This window comes from Pieris napi, chromosome 20, assembly GCF_905475465.1.
Source record: "Pieris napi chromosome 20, ilPieNapi1.2, whole genome shotgun sequence".
Classification (NCBI taxonomy): domain Eukaryota; kingdom Metazoa; phylum Arthropoda; class Insecta; order Lepidoptera; family Pieridae; genus Pieris; species Pieris napi.
In genome coordinates, this window is record NC_062253.1 from 5,964,898 (window position 1) to 5,992,612 (window position 27,715).

The 27,715-nt window shown below is 32.5% G+C and overlaps 1 protein-coding gene across 4 annotated transcripts in view; it reads right to left on the reverse strand.

Moving 5' to 3' along the window:
* LOC125060040 (Down syndrome cell adhesion molecule-like protein Dscam2) overlaps positions 1-27,715 on the reverse strand; it is a 141,838-nt gene that overhangs the window by 80,642 nt on the left and 33,481 nt on the right. For all 4 annotated transcript variants that reach the window (XR_007118781.1, XM_047664793.1, XM_047664794.1 and 1 more), the window contains exon 4: positions 14,177-14,319. Coding sequence is in view for 3 of the 4 variants with exons in the window: in XM_047664793.1 (XP_047520749.1) it covers positions 14,177-14,319 (143 nt within the window). In the remaining variant the exon portion in view is untranslated. The remainder of the gene's footprint in view (positions 1-14,176; positions 14,320-27,715) is intronic.

Sequence of the window (27,715 nt, forward strand, 5' to 3'; positions counted from 1 at the left end):
CTCAGAAAAACACAGTGTGAGTGTCCAGCTCAGCGTGACCCTTACGAGGTCAAAGGTTAAACACGTAACTGAATCTCAAAGGATTACAAGTTGTGACGAAAAACTTGTATGTTAAAAATTTGTTCGGAAATGGAGACTTGGTACAATTTTTCATACAATTTTACGAAAATGATTTATGAATGAATTTTGCTTCACCTACTACTAAAGCAACTGAGAGTTAATTATTGTATATCAGCCTTGCGATTCTGTAACTCACTTTTCGAACTTACACAGCGGTTTTCGCATCGGCGGTCGCTCTCAAATCATATGATTTGACTTTCTGGTAAGAAGGGAGCTTGTAGTTTATTGCTTATCAGAATGCCAAATCATAAAATTACTGCTTCACGACTGATTTGAGAGCGACCGCCGATGGGAAAACCGCTGTGTGAGTTCGAAAAGTGAGTTACAGAATCGCAAGGCAGGTCTAAATGTTATTACAAAATCAGACGTTTTTAATGGTAAAAAAATGGTAAAACTTCTATTGTACCGGTATTATTGTAATGTCTCTCATATCTCATGTGTTCAAAATAAAAATATCAAACAGTAGTTTATGCACACCAAAACTCATTTCAACACAACAAGTTCTGAAAAACAATATAACGATTATTTTCGTGTTTAACAATAAAAATATTATTATGTACAATAATAGAATGTAGTGAATTTAATAATATTTGACACTATTGTTACTGAAGGTTTCATAAGTATGTATTTGTATTTTTTTATACATATACATACCTATATATTTTATAAAAAGTTATTTAGTCTAAACACATTTTTTATCTTAAGTACTCTAGTTTTTTTATATCAAATTTTGTTTGCGCTGTAATGAAAACAGACCAGTGCTTAATAAGACGTACTTTTTACAGCATAAATAAATAATTTGATGGGAACGACAGAGACGGAGAACTACTTTAAAAACAGTTCTAATATGTTTTTACTATTAACTTACCACAGTTAAGAATATATTCACAAAGGTTATGTGAACGTTACTAGTATATTGTATAAAGGAAAAAATAATTTCAAACTTTATTTATTACCAACTATCTAACAGTTATTAAGACCAATGATTGTAATCGAAAGCTTAGAAGCTTCTAATAAAATATATTTAAAGATCAGCAGTTACCCGTTAGTATAAGCTATTTAAAACCCAAAATACCGAACAGTTAACTGCATTTATTATTTATGAAATTGAAACAATATTTTAATTTATTAGAATTAAATCGTTGGGTGTTTATAGATTTTTTCCTGAGTTTCGATGCCTAAATATTTTTACGTTTTCTATACTTTACTGATCGTGGTAAGTGGAAAAAAACATAATACACAAGAATAGAGTGTCTTCCCCTTAATAGAGACTGTAAGAATTGTTATTGGACACTTTCTTATGTTAAATATTCTTTTTAGTAAATTAGGTGAGACTTAAATTATAAGTCTCAAGTGAGGCTAGAACGTAATGTTGAATTATGTCTGTGTGCAGAAACAGTTTATAAAATATATATTTTGTAAACAGCACCGAACAGTTGACGCATAATAACATCAACGAAACAGACGAATATTTCATTATAGTCGTAGAATACTCGTAGTGACGGATCTGACAAATAGTAAACTTTATAGGAAAGCCATTTCAAAATAATATAACCATTTTAGTTTTTGTCATAACTATTTTAATAGATACTCTGTTATTATGAAAATTGGCATACAAGCAAACAAAAAGGTTTTTTTAAACAAAATAAAAATAATAAGATTAAATTACTTAGTTTTCTAGAAAAATCACATGTTTCTATCAAAGCAGTCACTTTACCGACTGATTAATTTTTATTTTAATGTAGACGTAATATTTAGGCAATGTAGAATCCAAATATGATTAAATGTGGATAATGGATTTTTTTCAAATCCGACATTGTTCTACGATCATGACGAATTTTAGTTGTTCATTAATTTAGAAATTGAATGACTTACATATAATGTTATTGCTACATTAATTTGACACGGTACAACTCACGTAGTAGTAGTAGAAGTAGCGTGTCCCGCTAGAAGAAGTTTACTGTAAATTTTTATGTTATGTATGTTTCTAGATTTCAAAGTACGTTAACTTGGTGTGTTATTGAGTTAAGAGAAAGGTCTTACTGGGATAGTTAGTACATTATAGCAAAATCCAAAACAAAACAAAATATATCACTCATCTTCGATTCTTTTGCAGAAAAAGCTAATTCATATCCCAAGGTCTCCGTCGTATTCAATTACACTTATCCGGGAGATAATAAATTACCCGGAATCACATCCGGGCTGCTTAACGTCACGCCGGATGATTTATTCGACCCGGACAAAAGCACTTGTGGGTGCTCCCTATAGATAGAGTAATGCTTTCCAAGCTTTAATATCGTGTAATATTTGAATAATAATGTACTTAATGTGTTTAGTGAAAATAATTTTGAAAGTAAAACAAATATTTATAATCGTGGCTAATTGTTTTAATTTATGACAATAATATTGAAAATCAATTATTTAATTTACAAGCAGTTAGCAAAGGTGGCCGCAAAAACATACACACCTGATTGACAATACCTGTAATAATTAATATATATAATACTAAAAGGCTTATATATATATATTTAAAAATGTGGCAAGCACTTTCAATCAATTACCACAAAAGGAATTATTGTATGATACCAAAATATTTACATAATATTTTCTCTTCAAGGAACGGAGCACGTAATCTTTCATCCAGACGACACAGAACAGATGACATTACTTCACGTAAACTTCCTCTGTGCGTCACATTTGACTTGTATATATACATATATTCATAATCGTTAATTGTAAAGGTAAATTTTAGTTAATGATCCAATTTGAGAGCAAAAAAGGATTTTCACTAGAATCTGCTTTTAAGTCGTTAACTAATCAGGGATTAAATTTGGCTCAGTTAATTTCGTATATTTCATAAATGCTACATTACATAAGAGATAATTTAACATAGAATTATATTATGTATAAGGTTGACCAAAATGAATAGTGTATCTCAACGAATCGTGGCCTATTTTATGTTTACAACCTTTAGAATGTAAGTACAAAATGTAATTGTTTTCGCGTGAAATAAAGTGATTTTTTATTCATTTAACGAATGCGGCTTTTAATATTTTAAGGGTCTGTTTCACAATGTACCGATAAGTTCTACATAAGTTCCAAATTAGCTATTAATTACTTATTGGTAGGATAAACACTATTATTGCGTTTCACGACTGTCAGATAGCGCTATTCGTCACATAAAGTCCATCATGAGTCCGATGAATGTCAAATAGCACAATTTATCTACCAAATAATTAATGTGTTGCATAGCTATTTGGTACTTTATCCATACATTGTGAAACAGACCCTAAGTGTGAATAATAAAATTATACCTATGTGTACGTAGGTAGTTAATTAGTGCAATAATGTCAGTAGCAGATAGGACTATTCTGACACTGCCTAAATGCTGATAGCATTTTACGATAATTATCGTATTTAGCATACGAATCTTTGTTAATTAGAGAACTGCCATGAGCTTATTATTAGGCTGCAGATAATTATTCAAATAATATAAGCTATTTACCGTTTTGTTCACGTCTAGTTTTAATTAAAATTAATTTGATAACGTAATAATATATTTTAATAATGTGATATTTTATCACTACAAATAATATAATAATTGACTATAATGTTATGACTTATAATGTATGTAACTTCTATGTAAAACTCCTTTTAAGAGAAATTTGCACGCCATTATGTGTGGCAGAATATGTGAACTTTAGATTGTACCGCCATAACATTTTGGTACCATATTTTTGCAAATAAATTATTATTATTAGTAATATTATTAATAAAAATAAGGGAATCCGATATATCAACCAAACATGCAAGTAATAATGGCATTTGAGTTAATAGATATTTCTTTAAAGATTTCATAGTATTTGATGTACATAAAACTTCTAATTGCAATCATTTTTAAATACTATTTCTTTACTACAAATTAATTAGGTACATTATTTACGTAACGAGAAATTCGTATAATGCTGATATGCTTTTAAAAAATGTAGACCAGGCTAGAATATTGCTAACAAAGATGTCGGTTCAAAGATACTTTATTACTCACAGAATTACATTCCTTTGTGAGAAATTTTAGAGTTTAGTAATGTACTTACATCGTTTTGAAACTTTTTAAAAGTAATCTATAAAAAATATTAGTTGCTAACAATATGTACAATATTATTGTTTTTTATTGACATAACCATAATATTTACACATTTAAAGAAAACACTTTTTAACCGGATTGAAGTTATGTATTATTATAAATTTACAATTATTTTACATAATTTTAGATTTAGCCGACGTTTTGCGTGATTTACAGCGTGCGTAGTTACGGTTACACGGTAAAATAATTGTAAATTTATAATAATACATAACTTCAATCCGGTTAAAAACATTCATACTTTCATATCCATGCGTAGAGGTGTTTTTATTACTCTTTTATTTGTCGTAGAACATAATATAATGTGTATCGTATATATATCTGTGTAATCAAACAGGGTGTCTTGTATAATTGAAATGATTTAATTAGTATAGCGGATCAAAGCCACAGGCTATAATTAAGCTGTCTCCGGACGTCACTGAGTATGCGTGAACGGAATGCTGTTTGGAAATACATTCTAAACTAACAGCCTGATTCGTAATCAAGCCCAAATGTAACACCTAGTGTCTGGATCCATGAAATTTTAAATCTAGACTTCATGCTAACTAGATACGGGCAACGGTTTTTGGTTTTGAATTTAAAAATAAGTTTTTTTACTATCCTAGTTCTTTTTTAGAATGTTCTGGCTTGAGACTGCATACCTTATACGAGAAGTTTTTCTTCATTAAAAATTTTGTTAATGCATCTTCATTAACGGTGTTTGTTGATGCATGCCACCAGTATTATTAAATTGAAGAAAACTTTATACGTGAATATTGTTCCCGTCGATGGTGATATTTTCAGGGATAGGGGATAAATAAAACTTCCAAATTATTCTCATATTTAAAACCATATAACTTAGAATTGTTTTTATGAACATACTAGCTGACCTGGCTAACTTCGTACTGCCCTACAACCTTATAATATAGTTGTTACTTTAATTTTACTTATTTTAGGATTTCATTAATGTTAAGTATTACATTAATACAACTTTTTTGCAAATACAGAAAAGTTTTATTGCTTGCCATTGCGAAAGAAGAATGGCAGTTTTACACATTAGGCATCTTCTCTCTAACGCCAATATTGCGATACTGCATGTTAAGCACTTTCTGATATCCAACATCTTTTGTTCAGGATCAAAGCATGGTTATGTATCTCCTCATTCACCTCAAGATCGGAATTTCTTGAACTGACACGAATTCGACGTAAAATGATGCGTAGTTTTGTCAACAGATGGCACCATATGGTTTTTGCATTCGTAAAATTAATTAATTAATTTATTGTTATTCGATAACTTATCCGACATTTTATTGCTTATTCTGCTATTCGGGACGGAAACAAATTCAACAAATCAAAAACCATGGCAATCGGTCCAGCCGTTCTCGAGTTATAAGTGTTGTAACAAACACGACTTTCTTTTATATATATAGATAACGTAACCAATAGCAATGATTGGTTACGTAATAATTAGACGAAAACATAGGTTTCTTATAAATTGATATATTTGTTTGAATATTCTATTCGCTCTTGCTCTATTAGACTATCATTATATATGTTAAAACGCGTATTTATAAGAGGGTTGCAGCGCTAAATGGGATGTCTAATGTGCTGTCTGATGTGAAATGCTGGCGGAACGGACTAATGGACGGACACTGTGGTGCGTCTGATTTATTGTTCGCCTTACCTCCTTGCTCTATAGGCTTGTTGATTCGAGTTTATTTGACCACCTCTAACCTATATATAGGTAAATAGGATTTTTATTTTTATCAGTGGCGCTACAACCTTTTTATAGCTGGGCCTCAGATTTCTGTATCTGTTTCATGATCATATTTTGTCAATCTAATAGGCAAGTAGGTGATCAGCCTCCTATGCCTGACACACGCCGTCGATTTTTGGGTCTAAGGCAAGCCGGTTTCATCACGTTTTCCTTCACCGTTTGAGCGAATGTTAAATGCGCACATAGAAAGAAAGTCCATTGGTGTACAGCCGGGGATCGAACCTACCACCTCAGGGATGAGAGTCGCTCGCTGAAGCCACTAGGCCAACACTGCTCTAGGGTAAATAGGATTAACAGGTTATAAACCTTGTATGTATGATGAAAAATGTTTTATCACTTTCACTATATAAAGATATAACACGATTAAAGTTCTAGGTGTCCTGTGATCGCTCCTCGTCAAAACTTTACTTTAGGTTAGGGTTCTACCCTTTAAAAATATATTAAACAGGTACATAAATGTGTCCGCCCCACACATTTCTTTTCCTCACGACATTTTTCCTTGCACGAGTAATTCTAACATTACACTACATTAATATCAGGCCATTACTTGAGTAGTCTTGCTATAATTCATATAAATTACTGGCAGAGCACAGTTCTGTTTATTGATTAGCAATAAAATTAGGGAATTCAATAAAAATGAGTGAAATTAGTCAAATTAGAGAACAGCGAACGTAATGCAAATTGCGAGAGAAAAAGTTGGAAAGAAAATTATCGGACTAATTGGACGAAATGTTTCATTCGCGAGCTACGGATTATTCTGTTACATGTTTTTTTAATGGAATCTTAAAAGCTTACGTTGTATTAATTGAATTTTAATTCCTTAATATCAGTACTAAGTATCTAGATGATATTTACGACTGACAAAATTAATGTCACAGAGTCAAACTAAATCATTCTAGTTGCTCTTCCTTAACTAAACTGACGCTATCGTTATAGTTTTTACCCTATTAGGAAAGGAGACCGACCGACTTGGAAACGTTTTATAGTATATTAATTGACTTTGATGATTTTGTAATAATATCAAATAAAATAAAATTCGCGTTACAGTGCGCCTGACCAGGCCATGAATCCGTCCGTCGTGGAATATGCCATGAAAATCTAGAAATACGTACTTGCTAAGTCAAGAGCTTATAATAAATTAAGTATATTCACTATTTAATATACCGTCATGTGCAATAGACAGTACCAAAAACTGGCTTTAGCGTCGCTTATAAATTATGGGCAAATGTATTTAGTGAAATGACGGTTGCACAAAACGATTCGTATTTAATTAGCGTATCTTTTGCGTGTAGTTTTCTCCGCATTTCCTGCTAAGATATGGTATTTAAAGGTATAATGACGATATTGGACAGTGATAATTTTAATTATATCTTCTCAAAATAAACTGCGTCTAACCTAAATTCCTTATTCCAAATCATGAAGATAAAGTTACTAGGGATTCAAATATTGTTGTAACCTAAATCAAGTTGGTTTTCAAAGTATAGTTCCGCTTTAATATTCAATAACGTTTCATATACTGCTATTCATTTGTAACACTAAAGTTACAACTATGTATTATTATTATTTTTATTATCATCTTTTTTTTAACTAATTTAAACATGTACCACGTAATAATTGTTTTCTAGTTACCCACAACACAGGGCCTCCCTAGTGTGGGGACTAGCGATATATGAATTCTGTCACAAACCCTTTTGTCATAAATAAAGTTTTTATTATTATTTTCTAATTATTGTATAACTGGTAATTAAATACTATTTTTTCCTTTCTGCTGTTAACGCTGATATGACAGACAATTATAATTACAAAGGAGTTGAAGTGCAATAGTATTGTTTACTGAGCTGGACTACCCGGAGAGAGGGCCAATTAAACGTTAGCGAGCTAATGAGCATAGGGCTGATTTTATTGTTATGAAGGTATTCCTTTGCATAATTAATCAGGCCTTTGTTCATTTCAATCAACAAATCCTTTATGAAGAATTATCATGTTTTCATCTCTATATTAAACTCTCATTGATATAATATATGGACGTCGGAAACGACCACAATCGCCAACCAAAATCATCTTAGACATACCTAAAGCAACAATTTATTATAAAATAAAATAAAATATGTTTATTATGGAACATAAGATACATGTATCACTTATTCCACGTCATTAAATTTGAATTTGTAGGCCCTACTCATCGGCAAAGACGATAGAGGGTGTAGGCCGAGAGAAAAAGCCGGCGTAAAAAACTCTCGGTACTCTTTTAAAATAGCAAATCATCAAACAACACTTATATAAACAAATATTGCAAATTAATTAGAAGTAGCCTGTCTAGCACTAGTCCCAGGCCCTTTCATCAACTAGATAATCGTTAACTTTATAGTAAGCCTTTTTACACAGCTTTTCTTAAATTTAATAAAAGGCAGAGATAAAAGAGTCTCTGGGATTTTATTAAAGAAGAGTATCCCTTTTCCCAAAAAAGAATTACTAACTTTAGGTACTCTAGTACAGGATAATAATCTGAGACATAACAATACTGTGTCAAAATCGATAACCCCGGAGTGGAGGCTTTTTTCTATCTGTATAATTTATGTTCAAGCACTCGTAATGTTTTCTCCATTGTACATAGAAAAATACGTTTATGTACAGTCGGAATCGAACGCTTCGCCCCAGGGTTTAGAATCGAACATGTAACCTTCTTAGACTTCATTTATCTGTTTACTTGCAATTACTTGTCCAAATACATACAACTTCTCTCAGATTCTACATTACTGCATGCATGTGGTTATGATGGGGGATGATGTTTTTACTAATTCTGTTCTGAAAAACATACAATAATAGGACAACGTATCGTGTAAATAATACTGTTATCAAATATAATCTCAGGAAAGCTGACTTGTGTCTATCAATCTTCACAAATAACACTTCTATATGTAATAACCACAACTAATACTATTAATTTAACCCTTTGAAGTGTATAACCCGTATCTCAAAATAATTCAAATAGAGTTGTAGGTGTAACATACATTAGCACATATTCTCAATGAATTTTGTATGGAAACCATATTTTCCAGCATGTTAGTAAATTTTAGTTCTAAATGTTTGAAGCGTAGATCGTATTGGTTACTTTAAGACAAGGGGCAAAAGGGAGCTCATTTAATGACGTCATCTAAGTGATGTCATATGTAATGTGAGAAAAATTAATTTATAATAAGAGATCATTTGTATGCTTATAAAAAAACATGTAGCATAAAATATAATAATTATTTATCGCTTTGCTACATTTATTGTTTAACTTTGTCAAATATAGGACTTCTAAGTGTCTTTTTCACAAAGTACGGATAAGTTCTACATAAGTTCCAAATTAGCTATTTATTGCTTATTGGTAGGATAAACACTATTGTTGCGTTTCACGACTGTCAGATAGCGCTATTCGTCACATAAAGTCCATCATAAGCTATGAGTCCGATGAAGTGTCAAATAGCACAATTTATCTTCCAAATTATTTATGTGTTGCATAGCTATTTGGAACTTTAACCATACATTGTGAAACAGACCCTTAGTATAGTAGTCGATATATATCAGATGTTATATATTACCACAAACCTAAGTATTTATATATTGCGTTAACAATACCGTATCGGTTCAGGTCATCTCAGGTCAATTGTAACAATTAGTAAAGCTACAGGAGTTTGATTTGAGAGAAGAAATGATTTATCAATAGTTAATGAATTATTATTTTGTATTATTGTCAATAGTGATTGTTGTAAATATTTTAAGCTTTCCTATTAGTTATCGTTATTAATTTGTCATATATTGTAGTCTTGTTTGTAATACATGTTGCATTAAGGTGTGTTGTAATGACAAATAACGCATGTCTGATATTAATCAGACATGCGTTATTAGTATTATTAGTCATTAGTATTTTAAACTTATGAGTGACTAATATATTATACAAACATACTCGTACATAGTAAAACCATGAACATATAGAACTTACTTAACATAAGAATATCTTGTAATTTTCTACTAATTTCTATTCAATTATTTCATCCTAATTATGTACAACTGACGCTTTTGCTTGTATAAACATTAAGGTATATTTGTCATAGGATTTAGGGAAAGAGCAGTATTGGCCTAGTGGTTTAAGCCTGCGACTCTCAACCCTAACTTTCTGTTTATTAACATTTAAGACTTGTTCGGCGAAGGAAAACATAGTGAGGAAACCGTCGTATGACTGGCCCAGAAGGCTGGAGAAATAATATGAGTCTCAGACCAGAGGTTGCGCCACTAGTTTGTTTACAGGATGTACGATTTTTCTATGTTCCACATAAGGTCCAGGTATTCTGTAGATAGATATGTTTACATATATGTTATATCGCATTAAGGGTAAGAAAAATTATGTGGCAATAAATTAGTTATTAAAGTGAAATATTAATCGAGTTTTATTGAACAAAAAGCAATGTAATACAAAAGTTAAAAAAAATCGTTATCAGCGTCGATTATAAAATGAAATAGTACAATTCATTTGGGACAACGATAAATGTATACGACTATTAGATGAATAAATAATACACAGCTTTATTTGATTAGTACAATTTAAATGTTATTAATGTACTATTTATTGTACCAGCTGCCCACTGAAGTATTTCCGAACCAATTCGACTTAGGGTCCTTCAAGAAAAGAGCGTACCAATTCTTAAAAGGCCGGCATCGCACTCGCGAGCACTCTGGCATTGAGAGTGTCCATGGGCGTCCCACTAGGATGTGTTTTATATTATTTGAAAATACTACATCTGTTAGTTATATTATTATTTATCTATAATAAATATAAAGACTCTAACACTGGCTTCATTTTTAATAATGAATGTAACCAGATTTGAACCTTTTTACATTAAACACCTTCTTCATTTCCACGTTAACTTTTCCTTTACCATAAATACAAAGATAAATCTATTGGTGACTCTGATTCAAATTATGCATTGTACTAGTAAATATAATTTGAGCCAAAGTGAGTTTTGAAGTCCAGTTACTACTCTATCACTATCAATACGTCACACGAAGCACTTAGAATAGAGTTCGGATTGGCATAGAACAAGGACCGTTGACGTCATATCCGGGCCGGGTCACTCGAAATCAAAATAGCTCGTTAATTTTGTGATTCAATTGTAAAGAAAGGGTTCTACATTAATTAGTTTAAAGAAAATTCAATATCACACTATCAATTGTTACGTCATCTGCGTTTCACTTGTTTTTCATGACTCAATAGTCAATTTGATAAAATTAAACGCCAATTATAGTGATAATAAACGATATATTTACTGAGCACCGTTAATTAAGTTTTTACTAGCGAAAAAAACGTTCAGCCGTCTTATGCCTTATACCTTTTTTGATAGAATTCCCTAAATGTATTCTACATTGTGAAAAATTGCCAGTTTATTTTAAAAGTTATAGTTCGCCAAAGATCTGCCGTTTGGTTTCGTAATCCATGTCACTAGAGACATATCATCTTTCCATCTACAATATTGCCTTCATTTTCTACTCTTTTTACATCTATAGAACTTAAATATATCTGTTCATATTTATCTTATAAAAAGGTAAATTATCGAAATAACAAGGTTTTAACTTGGTAGATCCATAATAGGTCAGGGAAATTAGTTCTATAAATTTAGATTAATGCTCAGAAAGCTTAAAGTAATAAACTCGAATAATGTCTTTCGAGTTTATTATTTCCAATACAACACAGTACTTTCAAGAATTGATGTTCGAATTTCGAATAAAACTTGGTGGATTTATACGATTCAATAGACAGGGAAGTAAAGCAATAAAACACTGAAAAAAACTCCCAAGAGGGTATTATCCAATGAAGCGAAATGTAATTAACTGCAATAAGTGGTGGTTTAATCAACCGATGCGCCATAAAAGGCTTCGGTAAACAGACCTTTACGTGAATGGCCCAAAGATGGTATTCAGAAAAATACATTGATTTTAATTCATTGATCTGTAATATTATTTAGTTCTATTTTTAAATTGTCTTAAATAATTGTGGTGGTGCTGCAATACTTTAGGTATAGGTAGTTAGTATAATAGGAAATTTACGCCAGCAGACACATCCATTGACTAAGGGCGAGGCCCCACTAGTGCGTTGCGTCGTCGTTTCCCATATTATTTCTTATACATGCCCCATTATACCGTTGCATCGTCGCGCGCGACGTTCCATCGGATCGACGGACGAGAGACGAAGCAGGGGGGAGGGTGATCACTATTTCTTAATGCTATCAGAGGAGGTATCCATAATCTTCTATGGTTTCTACGTTTAATTCGACGGTGGCGTAATAAAAGCAACAAAAGAACAAGTTTGTGTCTGTCCATTGCGAAGGCTGAGACGCAGATGCGACGGCGTTTATACCCTCTTGCGTCGCGACGTCATGCGTCGATCCGATGCGACGACGCGACGGAACGCAGTAGTGGGGCCTCGCCCTAATGCTTTACCGTCTGGAATTGTATGTGTAAGAAATTAACAGGCATTAATTTCTACATCTACCCGTAACAATTACCTTCGGTATTTTGTGGATAGAATCTGGCTGTGCGCATTAAACACTCCCTCGTTCGGTGATGTAAAACATCGTGAGAAAACCGGTATGCCTCAAACTCATCCATCTGGTACAAAAGACTGATCATCTCTTTGCCTTTTAAAAACAACAAATTATCACGAAACAGAACAGAAATCTGAGGCCCAGGCCTAAAAAGATTATAGCGCTACTGGTTTTTTAGTCATGACTATTTTATTATTATATGTATAAAACGATTGTTTAATGCAGTTATTAGCACTGAAGCTTTTCGCTACCAAAAATGTACTTTAAACAGAATGACCACATCAATTAAAGCCCATTTGATTGAGCTTTTGTTATTTAATTTGACTGTAATTATGTGGCTATGCACGTTTCCATAAAATATATAGATTCATTGCTACCAGTATCGGCTATCTGTAAACTAGCTCATATGTAGTATAATCATTTGGTAGTTTCAGCAGAAAAAGTTCGGTAGTTTTTTTTTAGTATTTTTATTAAATTGAGAAATATTTCCAAAAGACTGATATTTAGTGTGTTTTTTCAATGTTTAATATTTATAGAAAGCAATTCAAACAAGACATAAAACATATCGAATATTTTTGATAGAATTCGAAACTGTTTAATTTTTCTTGATTTTCTTATATAAAAAAATATGTTTGACCAAACACAAAGAGACCATCCTTTATAAGTGTTGATAGCTTTTACAAACCAATCAACCTGTATATACTAGTTACACTGTTAATTCTATAAACACAGCACAAAGCTTTAAATTCAAACGCATTGTACATCAAACGCTCTATGCTATCGCATTCCGGTTAAAAGCTATTCAGAATTTGTCGAATAAATCGTGAACAATCTAGGCCAGAGTAAACTCGGTCCTGCCATTGTTATGCGACACGGTCATTTACACTCTACGACATTTCCATATAACAAAGTTATGCTTTCTACTAGCCACTCAAAGGATTTAGTATAGCATTTATGTACAACATTATCACATATTATTCAGCTATTGTGACTCTGTGACAGAAAGGTTTCGGAGCAATTTCTCGTAGTCTAGTCTTATAGTATACCTGGGTAACACTGAAAATATTTAGAAAATGAAAAACGGCTTAATGTAGAAAGTTGCCGATACTTTTATTGTTTTTCGAAGTAATCTTCGTTCCTCTCTACACATCGTCGCATTCGATGGAAATACTGAGAAAAGGAATGGGCCCATTCTTCTTCTCTTCTATGACATTTTCGTACGCTTTCACCGCATCTTCAGGGCTCGTAAAGCGAATACCTCGAATTTTATCTGTAGTTCTTGGAATAACAGAAAGACGCAGCCTATCATAGCTTTGTTGTTGAGAAAGCCCACAACGAAAGTCGTAATAAATCATTGACCGAAAATTTTCTCGCGTTAGGGTAATTTGTACGTGTAACAAGAGTTTTAGATTTGCCGCCAATTAACAAAAACAAATGACAAATGAATGCAATATACTACATTAGGTTAGCAAAGAGTTCTAAAATTGAAATTCAAAAAGTTTTCATTAGCAATGTTTCTAACCGGCCAGTTCTAAACGTTTTCAGTGTTACCCACGAATATTCCTTTCTTTAACTAACCTGCTTGAGTGCGCATATCCCGGGATACAATAGCCCCGTGTGCGTTGTGCGCTCGGCACCGGTACACAGCACTGTGCACATCCTGTCGGTAGTGAACGGCCGGGAAAGGGAGGAACACCAGCGTGCCGTTGTCCAAGACTTGTCTGCGGATGAAATATTGCTATTACACTACAATTTTAATACGGCATTTTAAAAAACATCGGTAAAGTCAATTTTATTACTTTTACAAATTTAAAAGTATTGTTTTACGAGGTCTAAATAGACAAATTTATCTTGAAATAAACCTATGCAAAACTTGAAACATTGTTTCTCATTAATCCAAATGATTAACTAAAATCATTTTAAGTAAAAAGTAAATTTTTGTTTATGGCCTGAAAAATTATTAAATAAACTAATAATGTGTTATAAACAAGTAAAAGCTTTTGATAAACTCAGACTTGAAGTTAGCAACTTTCAGATTGCCACTAAATTTAGCAAATGCAAGCTAATATACCAAATTGTGTTACGCCCTAAGTCGAGGTCAGACATGTTTCTGACCATCATTGACCATTTTAAGACCGTGTCTTTATGTCTTATTTACATCGATGAATTTTGGGTCTGAGATGGTCAATATGTTTTCCTTTACCGTATGAGCAAGTTCGTTTAATTGCGGATAAAAAAAAAACAACACAACGTCGTAGAACATCGCCTATCACGTACGGACTCTTGGGGCACCGACACGATATTCTCGACATCTTTCACGCTGAGTTCATATCATACGGTATTTGTAGATGACGGAACGGTCAAGTCAGGTCATTTAGAGGAGAGGTAGGTCTAGTCAAAGAATATTTTGTCTGTCACAAGCCTAGCACGGCTATGCTTTGCAAAGCTAGTTTACAGATGTGTATAACCAAATCCTGAATCCGTTCGTGGTGAGAGCAAGTTATTTTTGATTCAAGCTTATAACAGAAATCTGATGAATACTTTATAAAACATTACTTTCAAATTATATCGGCGATAGCAATTCCGTAATATTTTACCTGAATACATTACCAAAACATGTTATATCCTGTCAATAACACGCACGATAAAATTTGCTTAGTAATTTTTTAATTTCCGGTTAACGGGAACAGATATCGAACCTTGATGACGTAACAAAAAAAGCCTTAGGGAGACAGTAATTGCTCTCGGGTAGGGTGTAGGGAGGAGCTGGAAAATTTAAGTCTAGTGCATATTTGAGGCAGTACAATGCCTTTACCTCATTTAGTATGTTAATTCTGAGATACTTCGGCTGATATTTGGCGAGATGAAAAAAGATGAAAGATAAATTGCCGTTTTAGATTGGTATCAGAGGAATTGTGTGAATATAAATACCACGTAATTATTTAAGTTGTATACAAGTTCTCGTTGATTATGTAACCTAAAACCAAATTGGAATTTCAAATTAACTTTTGTGATAGATCCATAATTTTGATACTTTACATAAAAAGGTCAGGGTTTGACGATTTTATCTGGTTTGTCGTTCAGTCATGATTTTAAGTGGTTGTATTGTTTGGTAGCCGTCGATACACAATTGTATACTAAAATAATAAGTCCTGAGTACATACTTCGCTTTGATATATCCTTAATAGACCAGTGCCGATAATTTTTGAAACCAAAAAAAATTACAGTAGGATGAAACCCATTAGAAAAGCAGGGGAATATGATCAAAATGAAAGGAAAAATAAATTACGGTCGATCTGAGGTCGGGAAGGGGAAGGGGGGGGAGTTTTAAGGGTATAAAACGGTTTACCTCGATTTCCGGCAAAACTAAAAGTCCTATCGAAGAAAGTTAAATGGCAAAGTTGAAGGTAATAATAAGATCTAAAACTTTTGTATCCACACATTTTTCACATAACCTCAAAATTGGTGTGAAAAATTCAAAAAACCAAGTTTTTGGTTTTTTATTTTTATCTTTTACAAAAATTTATTTTTTTAGACGAAATTTGGTGAAAACTTACCTTATTATGTCCCAAATATACTGTAATTTATTTGATTAAAAATATTTATTTTTTCACCTTATTTTGAATTAATATCGAAAAAACACCCTAATTTTCAATCGAAAATTCTGACGTCAAAATTTCAGCTTTTTTCAATAAGTTGGTGTGTTTTCAGTTCGTTGAAATCTCTACTTTCCTATGGTAAAAAAATATATATATATTACCATAGAAAATCTTCTCAGAAAATGCAAAACATCGTATGCAGTAACGCCCAGACCCGTCATACCCTTCCCTACTTCTCTATGAATCTTCTTTAAATTATAATCAGATGCCTATTTATTACTATTGTAAGATAACTTATATATACCTGAGTGACCTAAAAAAAAAAGTTTAGCCTTTAGATGGGCTAAAATTTTCGTATTTCATAGAGAAGTAAGGAAGGGGATGACAGGTCTGGGCGTTACTGCATACGATGTTTTGCATTTTCTGAGAAGATTTTCTATGGTAATATATATATATTTTTTTACCATAGGAAAGTAGAGATTTCAACAAACTGAAAACACACCAACTTATTGAAAAAAGCTGAAATTTTGACGTCAGAATTTTCGATTGAAAATTAGGGTGTTTTTTCGATATTAATTCAAAATAAGGTGAAAAAATAAATATTTTTAATCAAATAAATTACAGTATATTTGGGACATAATAAGGTAAGTTTTCACCAAATTTCGTCTAAAAAAATAAATTTTTGTAAAAGATAAAAATAAAAAACCAAAAACTTGGTTTTTTGAATTTTTCACACCAATTTTGAGGTTATGTGAAAAATGTGTGGATACAAAAGTTTTAGATCTTATTATTACCTTCAACTTTGCCATTTAACTTTCTTCGATAGGACTTTTAGTTTTGCCGGAAATCGAGGTAAACCGTTTTATACCCTTAAAACTCCCCCCCCTTCCCCTTCCCGACCTCAGATCGACCGTAATTTATTTTTCCTTTCATTTTGATCATATTCCCCTGCTTTTCAAATGGGTTTCATCCTACTGTAATTTTTTTCACTTTTTATTTATTTTGAAGGCTATCTGCACTGGTCTATAACAAGAAGAATGGCACACAATTGTCAGTCGTAAGGATTTGGAGAAATTATATTAGTTTGAGAACAATAAAAGAGGTTAGACTGATAACCTACTGATTCCTTGCCTTACAATAGTCACTATATGCACAAAACACTCACTACAAAATTATAAAAATTGAAGGTAAAAAGGTAATAAAAAAAACGCGTCCAACACAATCCGAGTGAAACAAAGCAGTAAGTCAATCAATGTGACGATCGGCCGAGTTAAAATATTTTAAATCAATTTATGAAACTATAACTATGTATTTAGAACAGTGATTATAGAGTACATTTCAATGAATATTAGAGGAGGTATATAAGGTCCTTTTAAAACATACCACTTAGCATATAAGGGTAATGTTAATTGACATTAACGCTTTGACCTAAAAATAATACACTTTATGACAATAGTCAAAGAATCCAAATCCTAGGCTTTCCCTTGAGACTTTAGGTGATTACCAACAAAACCTTTCATTTTTGATAAGTTTACAAGTTATTAGTTATCTTGATTTTTATTGGGATTTTCTTGATTTTAAATTTGTATTTGATTATAATAATTATTATTATTGTTTAGTATAAGTTAGGTATAACACTTCTTCACAATTCTCTTCTCTGTTACCGTTTTTTAATAAGGATTGCCTGGAAGAGATCGCTTAGTAACGATATAGACCTCCCGTCGCACAATATTTTTCTTCTAAGTTTATTGTTAATATTATTATTCTTGGGCAAAAAAGTGTAATTAAATAAAACCATATCTCAAAGACATTCTTTGTGTCTTTGACATGTTTTTGGTTTCCATATTGATATTTTGTTTAAGAAACTCGAAGCTATGTACTAATATATAATGTGTGTATGCTACCTACTATATAGTGTGGTTAAATAACGCTTGTGAAAAATTTAAACACCGAATTTAGATTTATAAAACTGTGAAGCCTTATTATGAATTAACTTAACCTTAATTAATAATAAGTCATGAAACTTTAATACTACAAAATTAAAGTAATAAAATTAATGGACAATTAACAATTCCTTGAAAACATAAAATCCATATTGCGTAGAAGCGCTTATCGCAAAAGCGAGACGAAGGAAACAATTTATATAACCGCATTACAAAGACAGAATGAAATGAGAATTTTCCGTATTTATAATTGATTTTAAATTTAATATTAATCCGTCTGCAAACAAGCTTCCTGCCAATTGAATTAGATTTTTTTCTTTATTTCATTTCGGAATATTGTAAAACACAGAATTTATAATGTTCTAAATGTTCGGTGTCGTATAAAAATGTGTTGTGTGTTTTTTTCTGAGTAGGTACAACGATTGACAAAATACCATGTCACTTTGTAATGGTAGTAGATACATAGAATTTTTTATATTTACTAAAATATCGCCAAGAATCTTTATTGTGTTTTTGGATTATTATTACAGAGACTAAATTTCGGTTCACACAGGTAAAACGGTGTTTCCCGTGATGTAACACGAATAGAGCGCACTTTTCTAAAATGTATTTTTATTTTACTTAGATGCAATCATATCAAAAACAGTTTAGTGATATACACGTAGGTCCACATTGTAGTGAATTTTTATTTATCGCAAAAGGCCAATGGGAAAAGATTGGGGAGGCACAATTTACTTTACAAATAACATTTCTATTAACTTTTTGTAAAAATGTATGTATAGTTGAAAATTTGGAGATTCTTGACCCCCCCCCCATGTAACGCGCCGTAACGTTTATCTGTACCCAATTGTAAAACTTTTCGTGACCATCCAGTGACAAAAAATTAGTTTCGTAATACTTGAACGCTCCCTTAGTAGACTTGATCAGTTTATGTAAAACTTGTATACGCTAGGCCTGTTTGAAGTTTAGTTTGCAAATATAATACTGAACAATCCTTGATCAAACCCATGAAGATCGTAGGGTAATATATCGGCAGGTGCCTAGAGCGAAGTTCAGCAAAACGGCTATACCGCGGGGAAATCAATGCGTCGTTTGCCTTAATCGAACTATCAATGTGTTTCCGACAAAAATATCTATCTTTTCATAGTGATATACGAAACTTTATCATCTACCTTTATCTACTAGGTAACAGTTCGTTTGTTTATGAAATGTTACTATTCGGATAGTAAGTATTAAAATGTGTCTGTTATCTGTCCGATTAAATAGGCTATTCATAAATAGGTTCATACCTATTTATAGACTGTTATAATATATATAAATGACAAATAATATACATTACTAGAGAGTCATTAAAGATGCTATCCATTATTGTTATCATTTACCAAATAAATATTTGTTTAAAATCAATTTTATAATAGTGTAGTTCTGTCTTTGTATATATAACTGAAGCTCATCTGATGAGCGCTGTTTATAATGTACCAACATCTCACGCAATGCCTCTGCTCAAGAAATTCGTAATATGTAGGACGACATCATATATAGATTAAATATTCATATAGTCATAATTAAATAGGAATCTATAAATCAGATTACTGTTTCTTAACATTGACATGAGTTTCCATACAAAAATAACTTAAATGTTATAATACAATCAACACTTTCCAATAACAATCGATGATCAAAAACTCAGAATATCGTAAAGATTTTCAGTGTACATTGTCAAAGTGCATACCATTAGCCATTCTGTCAGACATGATGCAATTTGTCGAGCACTCTTCGAGTCAGCCGGAGAGCCTTCGAGATTTATACAAAGCGCTCAAACAAAATAGTCGCGTGAGACGGAAAAATTGCCACAATTTCTTTGTAAATTTGATGAAAGACAAGCTAAACTACGTAATACACAGAACTAATTTATGCATATCTACAGCTGTTCTCTTAATAAAAGTTTTTATGTTCACTAATTTACATCGCGTTTATTCAATATTTCATATGTAAACAGTATGACAAATGTATACATCTATCACAATAATGAAACAGTTTCATTACTACTTTAATTGGGCTCTAAACGCAAAATGCTGATTTTATATACGTTTATATCCGGTATAGAACTTTTATTTAATTATCATCATATTGTCTTCAATTGACATAACCTTTACACATTTAAAGAAAACACTTTTTTATCGCATTGAAGTTATGTATTATTATAAATTTACAATTATTATGTATAATTTTAAATTTAACTGTAATACAACTTTTTCTACAGCTGTGATACTTTTTGACATTCAACACCTTTTGTCTTCAGTCACCGTGACCACGCACGCTGTAAAGCATGCGAAACGTCGGTTAAATTTAAAATATGTGAAATAATCGTAAATTATTATAATACATAACTTCAATCCTGTAAAAAAAGTATTTTTTTTTAATTATCAATTAATATTTTGATAAGATATAATAATTTTTATCCACAGATAATACAGAATTTCTAATATAACGGGGAAATTAGCTATTTATTTCATATGTCGGTTTATATTTTGTTTAACTTAAGCCCAAGATTGTAAGGAAAACAAAAGCGTGCCCTTATAAGCTGGACGCTTAACTTTTGACATAAATTTCAACATTCATTTTCTCATTAAAATTGGGCACGCGACGCGAAAGGGTCCGAAATTGTCTTCCAACGATGTTTGCTACAATTTATACTAAATTGGACAAAGTTGTAAACTCGTTAAGTAAGTTATATTCCATGATCTGATACAATTTGATATTATGATAGTGTTTATCTGACAAACAAATGAGATGTAGGAGATCCATGTTATTTGGGTGTTCTCAATCTCTTTGCTTCAGATTGTATCCGATTCTTTGATATTTTTGTTTATTTACATCATGCGAAAAGTGGTATGTCTTAGAGACCGGTTTCCTTCACCGTAGGAGAATGCACAGCTATCGAACACATGACTTCGGGGTTGATGGTCGGACGTATGTAAATTTATATTTTGTATAAATATATGATAAATATATAAATAGTAGCGGTATGCGCTAAAGCCGCCTTACATTTGTAAATAAAGTAATATTTTCACATTTCATCATTATTTTGTGACTTGAATTTGATATTAAATGTCAATGCGAAAGCATAATAAATAAGACCATTAACAATCGTTATATTTTTATGCAAATAAGGAAAATGTACGAAATTTTCACTTCTAATGAGTGTATAATTCTCGAGACTTCGTCAAAACAAAACGCGATGATAATTATTTCTCTTTCAGAAAAAAGAAAGCTTCCATTATAAATAAGATTTGTTATTTTAAGATGATTCTTTTTGTTTTCCTTGATATAATTAATTTGCTTCTCAGGGTAAATAATACAAATTGTGTACACAAAAAACTTGGCGATTAAAAAGAGTGGCGGAGAGTTTATTGCCAGTTCTTCTCTTCCGTTCTACGGTCTTGATTTGAGACCTGCCTTGCGATTTTGTAACTCACTTTTCGAACTCACACAGCGGCGGTCGCTCTCAAATCAGTCGTGAAGCAGTCATTTTATGATTTTGCATTCTTATAAACAATAAACTCCCACCTTATCAGAAGCCGCCGAACTCACACAGCCGCCGCCGCTGTGTGAGTTCGAAAAGTGAGTTACAGAATCGCAAGGCTGGCAGTAAATGTAAAATTAGAAATATTTAATGTATATTTCTAATTTGACGTTCATAAGGGTTTTCATTTTTACCTACATGTATAAATAATTTTTGACTTTTGACTATTGTGTTGTTAATAATTTGTGTTAATTTTTATTCGGTCATTATTAAGGATCCAAACAGAAAGTAATAATAATAACAATAAGAACGTCCCCATTGCTAGGATCCCTGAAGTGACACTGATGTGACCCAACGGATCCCAACCTGATCGCTCCCACGCGGTAAACGACAAGACCTTCGCTTTTAGCCATAAGAGATGGGCGGGATTCTCAAAACCCTGCAGTTTTACCGTTGTTTATGTATATAATTTAGATACCTATCCCAATTAAATATATGAGTATGGATATGGTAAAGTACAGTGAAGTTGTTGTTTCCTTGTATCCTCCTATATAATTACTAGCTGACCGGGCAAACGTTTTTTCATGTATATTATTTCTAGGAATCATTTTTTTAGTACAATAAAACACTATCTACTATAATAAAAATAGGGGTTGACCGTAGAGTGTTGAAAATTAGGGGTTGTTTGTATTTTTGTATGCTGTATCATAGAAAAATGGGTGGACACCCCTTATTACTTAAGGGTTAGAAAGATAGACTTCTTGCTACCAAACTTTACAGCTAAATATTTATAAAATAAATAAAAATAATAATATATCTATAAAAATCATACATATATAAAATACGAAATTCCACCTCGTCGTTCGTCGTTCCACAACTGAACGTTTTTTAAAGCAGTTTTGGCCGCGCACCACTACTATGTGGAACCAGCTACCCATCAAAGTATTTCCGAACCAATTCTACTTAGGGTCCTTCAAGAAAAGAGCGCACCAGTTCTTAGAAGGCCGGCACAACACTCGCGAGCCTTCTGGAGCTGAGAGTGTCCATGGTAGTATCACTTAACATCAGATGATCACCTGCCCAGCGCAGCCTTGTGATTCTGTAACTCACTTTTCGAACTCACACAGCGGTTTTCACAGCGGCGGTCGCGCTCAAATCAGTCGTAAAGCAGTCATTTTATGATTTGGCATTCTGATAAGGAGGGAGCTTGTAGTTTATTGTTTATCAGCTGTGAGAGTTCGTAAAGTGAGTTACAGAATCGCAAGGCTGTTCTATAATAAATATAGTTAAAAAAAACTATAAAACACGCTTTTAAAGCATATCTAACTAAAAAGTGAAAAATAATTCCTAATTTAGGCTGAAAATGGTAATGAACAAAAAATACTGGTTTTATTGTGAAAAAGCGTGGGTTGCTCGATAGACGAAAAATATGGCACAGAGTTTTATAGTTTTTTTAAACTATATTTATTTTCCACTTTTTAGTCCTAGCAGCAATACGTGTTGTCTCAATTTAATCGTATTGCTTTGTGGACTTAAAAAAAATTTCATTGTTTTTTCGAGATAAACCTATGAAATTATTATATTGTCGCTGATTATTTATAAGTGTACAAAGTTTGAATTAAATCTGTCCGTTTAAAGTGGGTCAAAATCGAGTCCGAAGGCGTCGGTTACATACATACATACATACATACAGGTGAAGCTAATATAAAGCGTGTAAAAAGTAGAAACCGAGCAACAGCCTATAACTTGATCCGTTTGTCTCAAATCCTCGTCGTCAACGTTCACGGACCAACACTCAAAGGCCGCATCATTAGGACTTCTCGAGTCATGCCTTGCTTATTCAATACCCTTGTTACATTCATATTTGACGAATATCATCGCTATTCATATGTAATAAAACTATATTTTACGGCAAATGAATTATAAGATCTTGATCTTTAACAGTTATTAAAGGGATTTCACTATATGTACATAACTCGATGTTTAAAGTGCTTATTATAATAGCTATAATGTAATAAATTCGCTATCTATTTAATAAGTGTATAGTACTCGCGTCTACAACCACAGTCTACAACACAAGAAGATAATAATTATGGATTCAAATATTTTACCTTGTCTTTCATACGCAAGTCAAAAGTGGGTTTTCTGCAAGAAAACAACTACAAAAATCCTGTCTTGCCCGCATGCAATGGAAAGAAGCAGAGACAGAAGAAGATATCCGTAAAAAACAAAACTTACAGATGCACTTGAACAAGTTCTAAGGCTAAAATGGAAATGGGCAGGTCATATTACTAGAGCGCGGGATAAAAGATGGACACTAGAAATAACGAAATTGACTGGACCTACTACACAAAGGTAAAGTTGGACAGATGACATTGTAGAACTAGCGGGGGAAAATATGGAGAAGGCTTTTACCCTAAAACTGGCCATACAAAAACTAGACCACTAAAATATTCAAAATTAATCTTGTTTAAAACTCATACTAACTTTACTAATATTAAGGAATGTAAACTAACCAATTGTTGTATGGATTAATAAAGCTTTAATAATAATAATAATAGTACTCGCGTCAAACAACGTCAATATTTTTTGTTAAAGCATAGCCGGAGTCTACTGTGTAACTTTCATAGAAGAATATTCAAACTCGCAATGCAGTCCTACTCGAAATATCTGAGGTTTAATGGGGATTGGTCACCAGGTTCCTTGAGAAGCAGAAACTAAAGAGTGAGTCCTTATGCCCTTGGTGCCATCAGCTGAGTGGAGCATGTCCAAATACATATCGCGTAGAATATAAAAGAGGCTGATAAATTTCTATATACTAACCCCATTATTCATAAAATCTATATTAAAACTAGCTGACCGGGCAAACGTCGTTTTGTCATGTATATTGTATATTTAAAAAAAAAAATAGGGGTTGATCGTAGAGGGGTGAAAAAAGTAGGGGTTGTATGTATTTTTTAATGCTGTATCATAAAAAAATAGAAATTAAAAATTTTGTCTAAAAAATAAAAATAAAATTTAGGGGTGGACTACCCCTAACATTTAGGGGGATGAAAAATAGATGTTGGCCGATTCTATATATATATATATAAGATATATATATATATAGATAAGCACAAAAAATTTCATCAAAATCGGTCAAGCCGTTTCGGATCAGTATGGCAACGAAAACTGTGACACGAGTTTTTTATATATTAGATAATTGTAATACTCTGACCGTCTCCTTCCACAAAATTTCTTTTACTTTAATTAAAAGAGACTATAGAGAACTGTAGTTAAAACTGTGCAAGTCGGTAGATTGTTTTTAAAATAAGGTGATGGCAAATCTATGTGATCAGCTGTAACGATAAAATAAAAATGTAAATGTTATAATAAACTACCAAATATTTGCTTGAAAAATTCTACCTTTAACATTTTTTGTATAACACGATCCGAATTAATGGTCTGTCGTCATGATTTATGATGCGTTGGAAATTTTCGGCGACAAACAGGCGCTATGGCTTCAACGATTATAATTAAACTATACCAATCTATTTTAGTAATATTTGATCTCGTATACCGATCCTATACTATTATTTTTTTGACGTGACAACGTCTTACAATTCGATGGAGCCGGCTGCACGCACGAAAAAAACATAACTCATGCGGTGTTACTTCGCTCTGAGGTGTTCCATTTAAGGCTTGAAGTGCAAGCGAGAGGGTGGAACGAGCGACAAAGAGACACAATCGGCCTCCGCGTTCGGCAGATCGGGCGTATTTATGCGTACAAATAAATATAACTTGATCAATTCAATTGTGATTTCCATTTACCTCCTTCTCTATATCCATACAAAATATCTATCAAACAAATAAAATTAAAATTTTCTTTTGAAAAATGCAACCATTCCATCAGTATTTTCTTATGACGTTGTCACGTTCATCTATCGTCAGTAAACCGACTTTACAGACAATCGATTTTTTTATCGGATAGGGGGTAAACGAGACTACGGGTCACCCAAAAAGAGTAGTCATCGCAGCTCATGGACCCCATTGGTGCGTTGCCGACCTCAAAGGGAAGGATTATGATCTTTTTTTAAATTTATATACAATAATTTCTTAACATACCGGCACTTATTTTTTTTTTCGTTCCCAAGGTATAATGTCTAAATGACATAATGACTCTGTACATAACATATTATATGAATGTGAAACTTATTTATTGAAACATAAAACTTAGACATTTATCATATTTATTTATCTCGTTTCTACACAGAACCGAGTTGAAGTCTACAGCTTCAGATAAGTGTGCATAGGCAATGAAATTTCGCATTCAAAGTGATGACGCAGTTATTATAAGAATTAAATTATACATTCAGTTTTGTATAGAAACGTTCAAATTAGCTTTTAAGCAAAGTCGCAAGTTAAAGCTATTATTAAATAACTAGGTGTTTAAATTGCTCTTGATTACTACGAAAGTCCTAGAATATTTATCCTACTATAATTATGAGATTTATGTAAGAAATATCATATAACATAATATTTGACCAAATCACTTTGTACCACTAAAAAAAAACGGTTCGGAGGCCGTCGATGCACAATCTTATACTAGAATAATAAGTCCTGAGTACATAGCTCGTTACAATCACCTTACCAAGAGGAAAGGCACACAATATTTTCAGCAGTAAGGATTTGGAGAAATTCTATTAGTTTGGGAACAAAGAGAGGTTAGAATGATGCTGATACCTTTCCTCACAATAGTTCACAAAAACTCAAAAATTCATCTAACGTAACCCGAGAAAATCTCAATAATAAGTTAAAACCTCAATAATAAGTTAACAAAAAAGGTTACCATCGGCCGAGTAAAATATTTGGGATCATCCTCATCAAATTTTATTAAATTAAAATTATGTATTCGAACACACTTATCATCGACATGTAAGAAGAACATCCTTGGATAATTATTTTATAAGTTATCGCTTAATGTTGCACCCAACAAATTGTGTGAATAATTCCATGCTATCTCAATTTAAACGCGTAACTGTAGGAGATGAACTGTCATTTAAAACCATCGTTGCGTATTGCAACAAAGCTCAACTACGCCAGGCATGACAAAATTATCTCCTCTTACATTATGCCCAGCAAAAATATACCTTAAGCCTCAGTATTATGGCTGAATATTAGCTAAATTAAAACTCAAAGGTTGCACTTGCTCTTCATAATTAGAGAGGTTTCAGTTCGGAATGAAATTATTTACCCTTTTGACGTGTACTTTGAAGCCCGAGTCTGTTACACGGCCATTAACCCGCTGAATTAAATTTTCTTTATTTGAAGTTAGTTCACTGCAGTTTTTGAAATTCGAATGTACGACACAAATTTAAGACGTACGAAAGTTTACCTTTAATATTATTATGTAATGAGAGCTTTAAGGAGGAAACACACTTATGTGTCGTGGCGTGTCGTGATGCTTACTGTCGTGACGGTGAGTGTGCACACTTACGTGTCGTGTCGTGACGTACTCAGGCGTTATTTCTTAAAAGTACTTAACGAATCTTTGCAGCATTCAAACATACATAATGTTTTCTTCTGATTCGGATAGTGATTTTGATGAAGACCTTCAATTTCTCTTAGCAATGAAACTTTTAAATACTATTTTATTGACGTACCGGGTTCTTTAAAAATTTCAGCAAATTCTTCCCAAGCAGCATTTCTGATCAATTGATCCTTGTACTCTTTACACTTTGAGTCATATATAACTTTTCGTTGACGTACAAGTTCTATAAGATCGTCAGTCATTTTGCTGCAAATATAATAAATTAAAAAGTGCCCGCTAGATGTTCGCGCCACGAGCCACGCGCGGGTATAGACTATAGAAACACATTTACCAATAATTGCCTGTTGTGTCGTGTCGCGTCATAACCCCCACCACCGCTCTGGCGCAATCGGTGGCGAGCAGTCGGCGCCACGACAGAACATGTTGCGATATGACACAACATGCAAATATGTTTCTAATCATATTAAATGTATGAAACCAATATGCTTTGGCGCGTCACGACACGCCACGACACGTAAG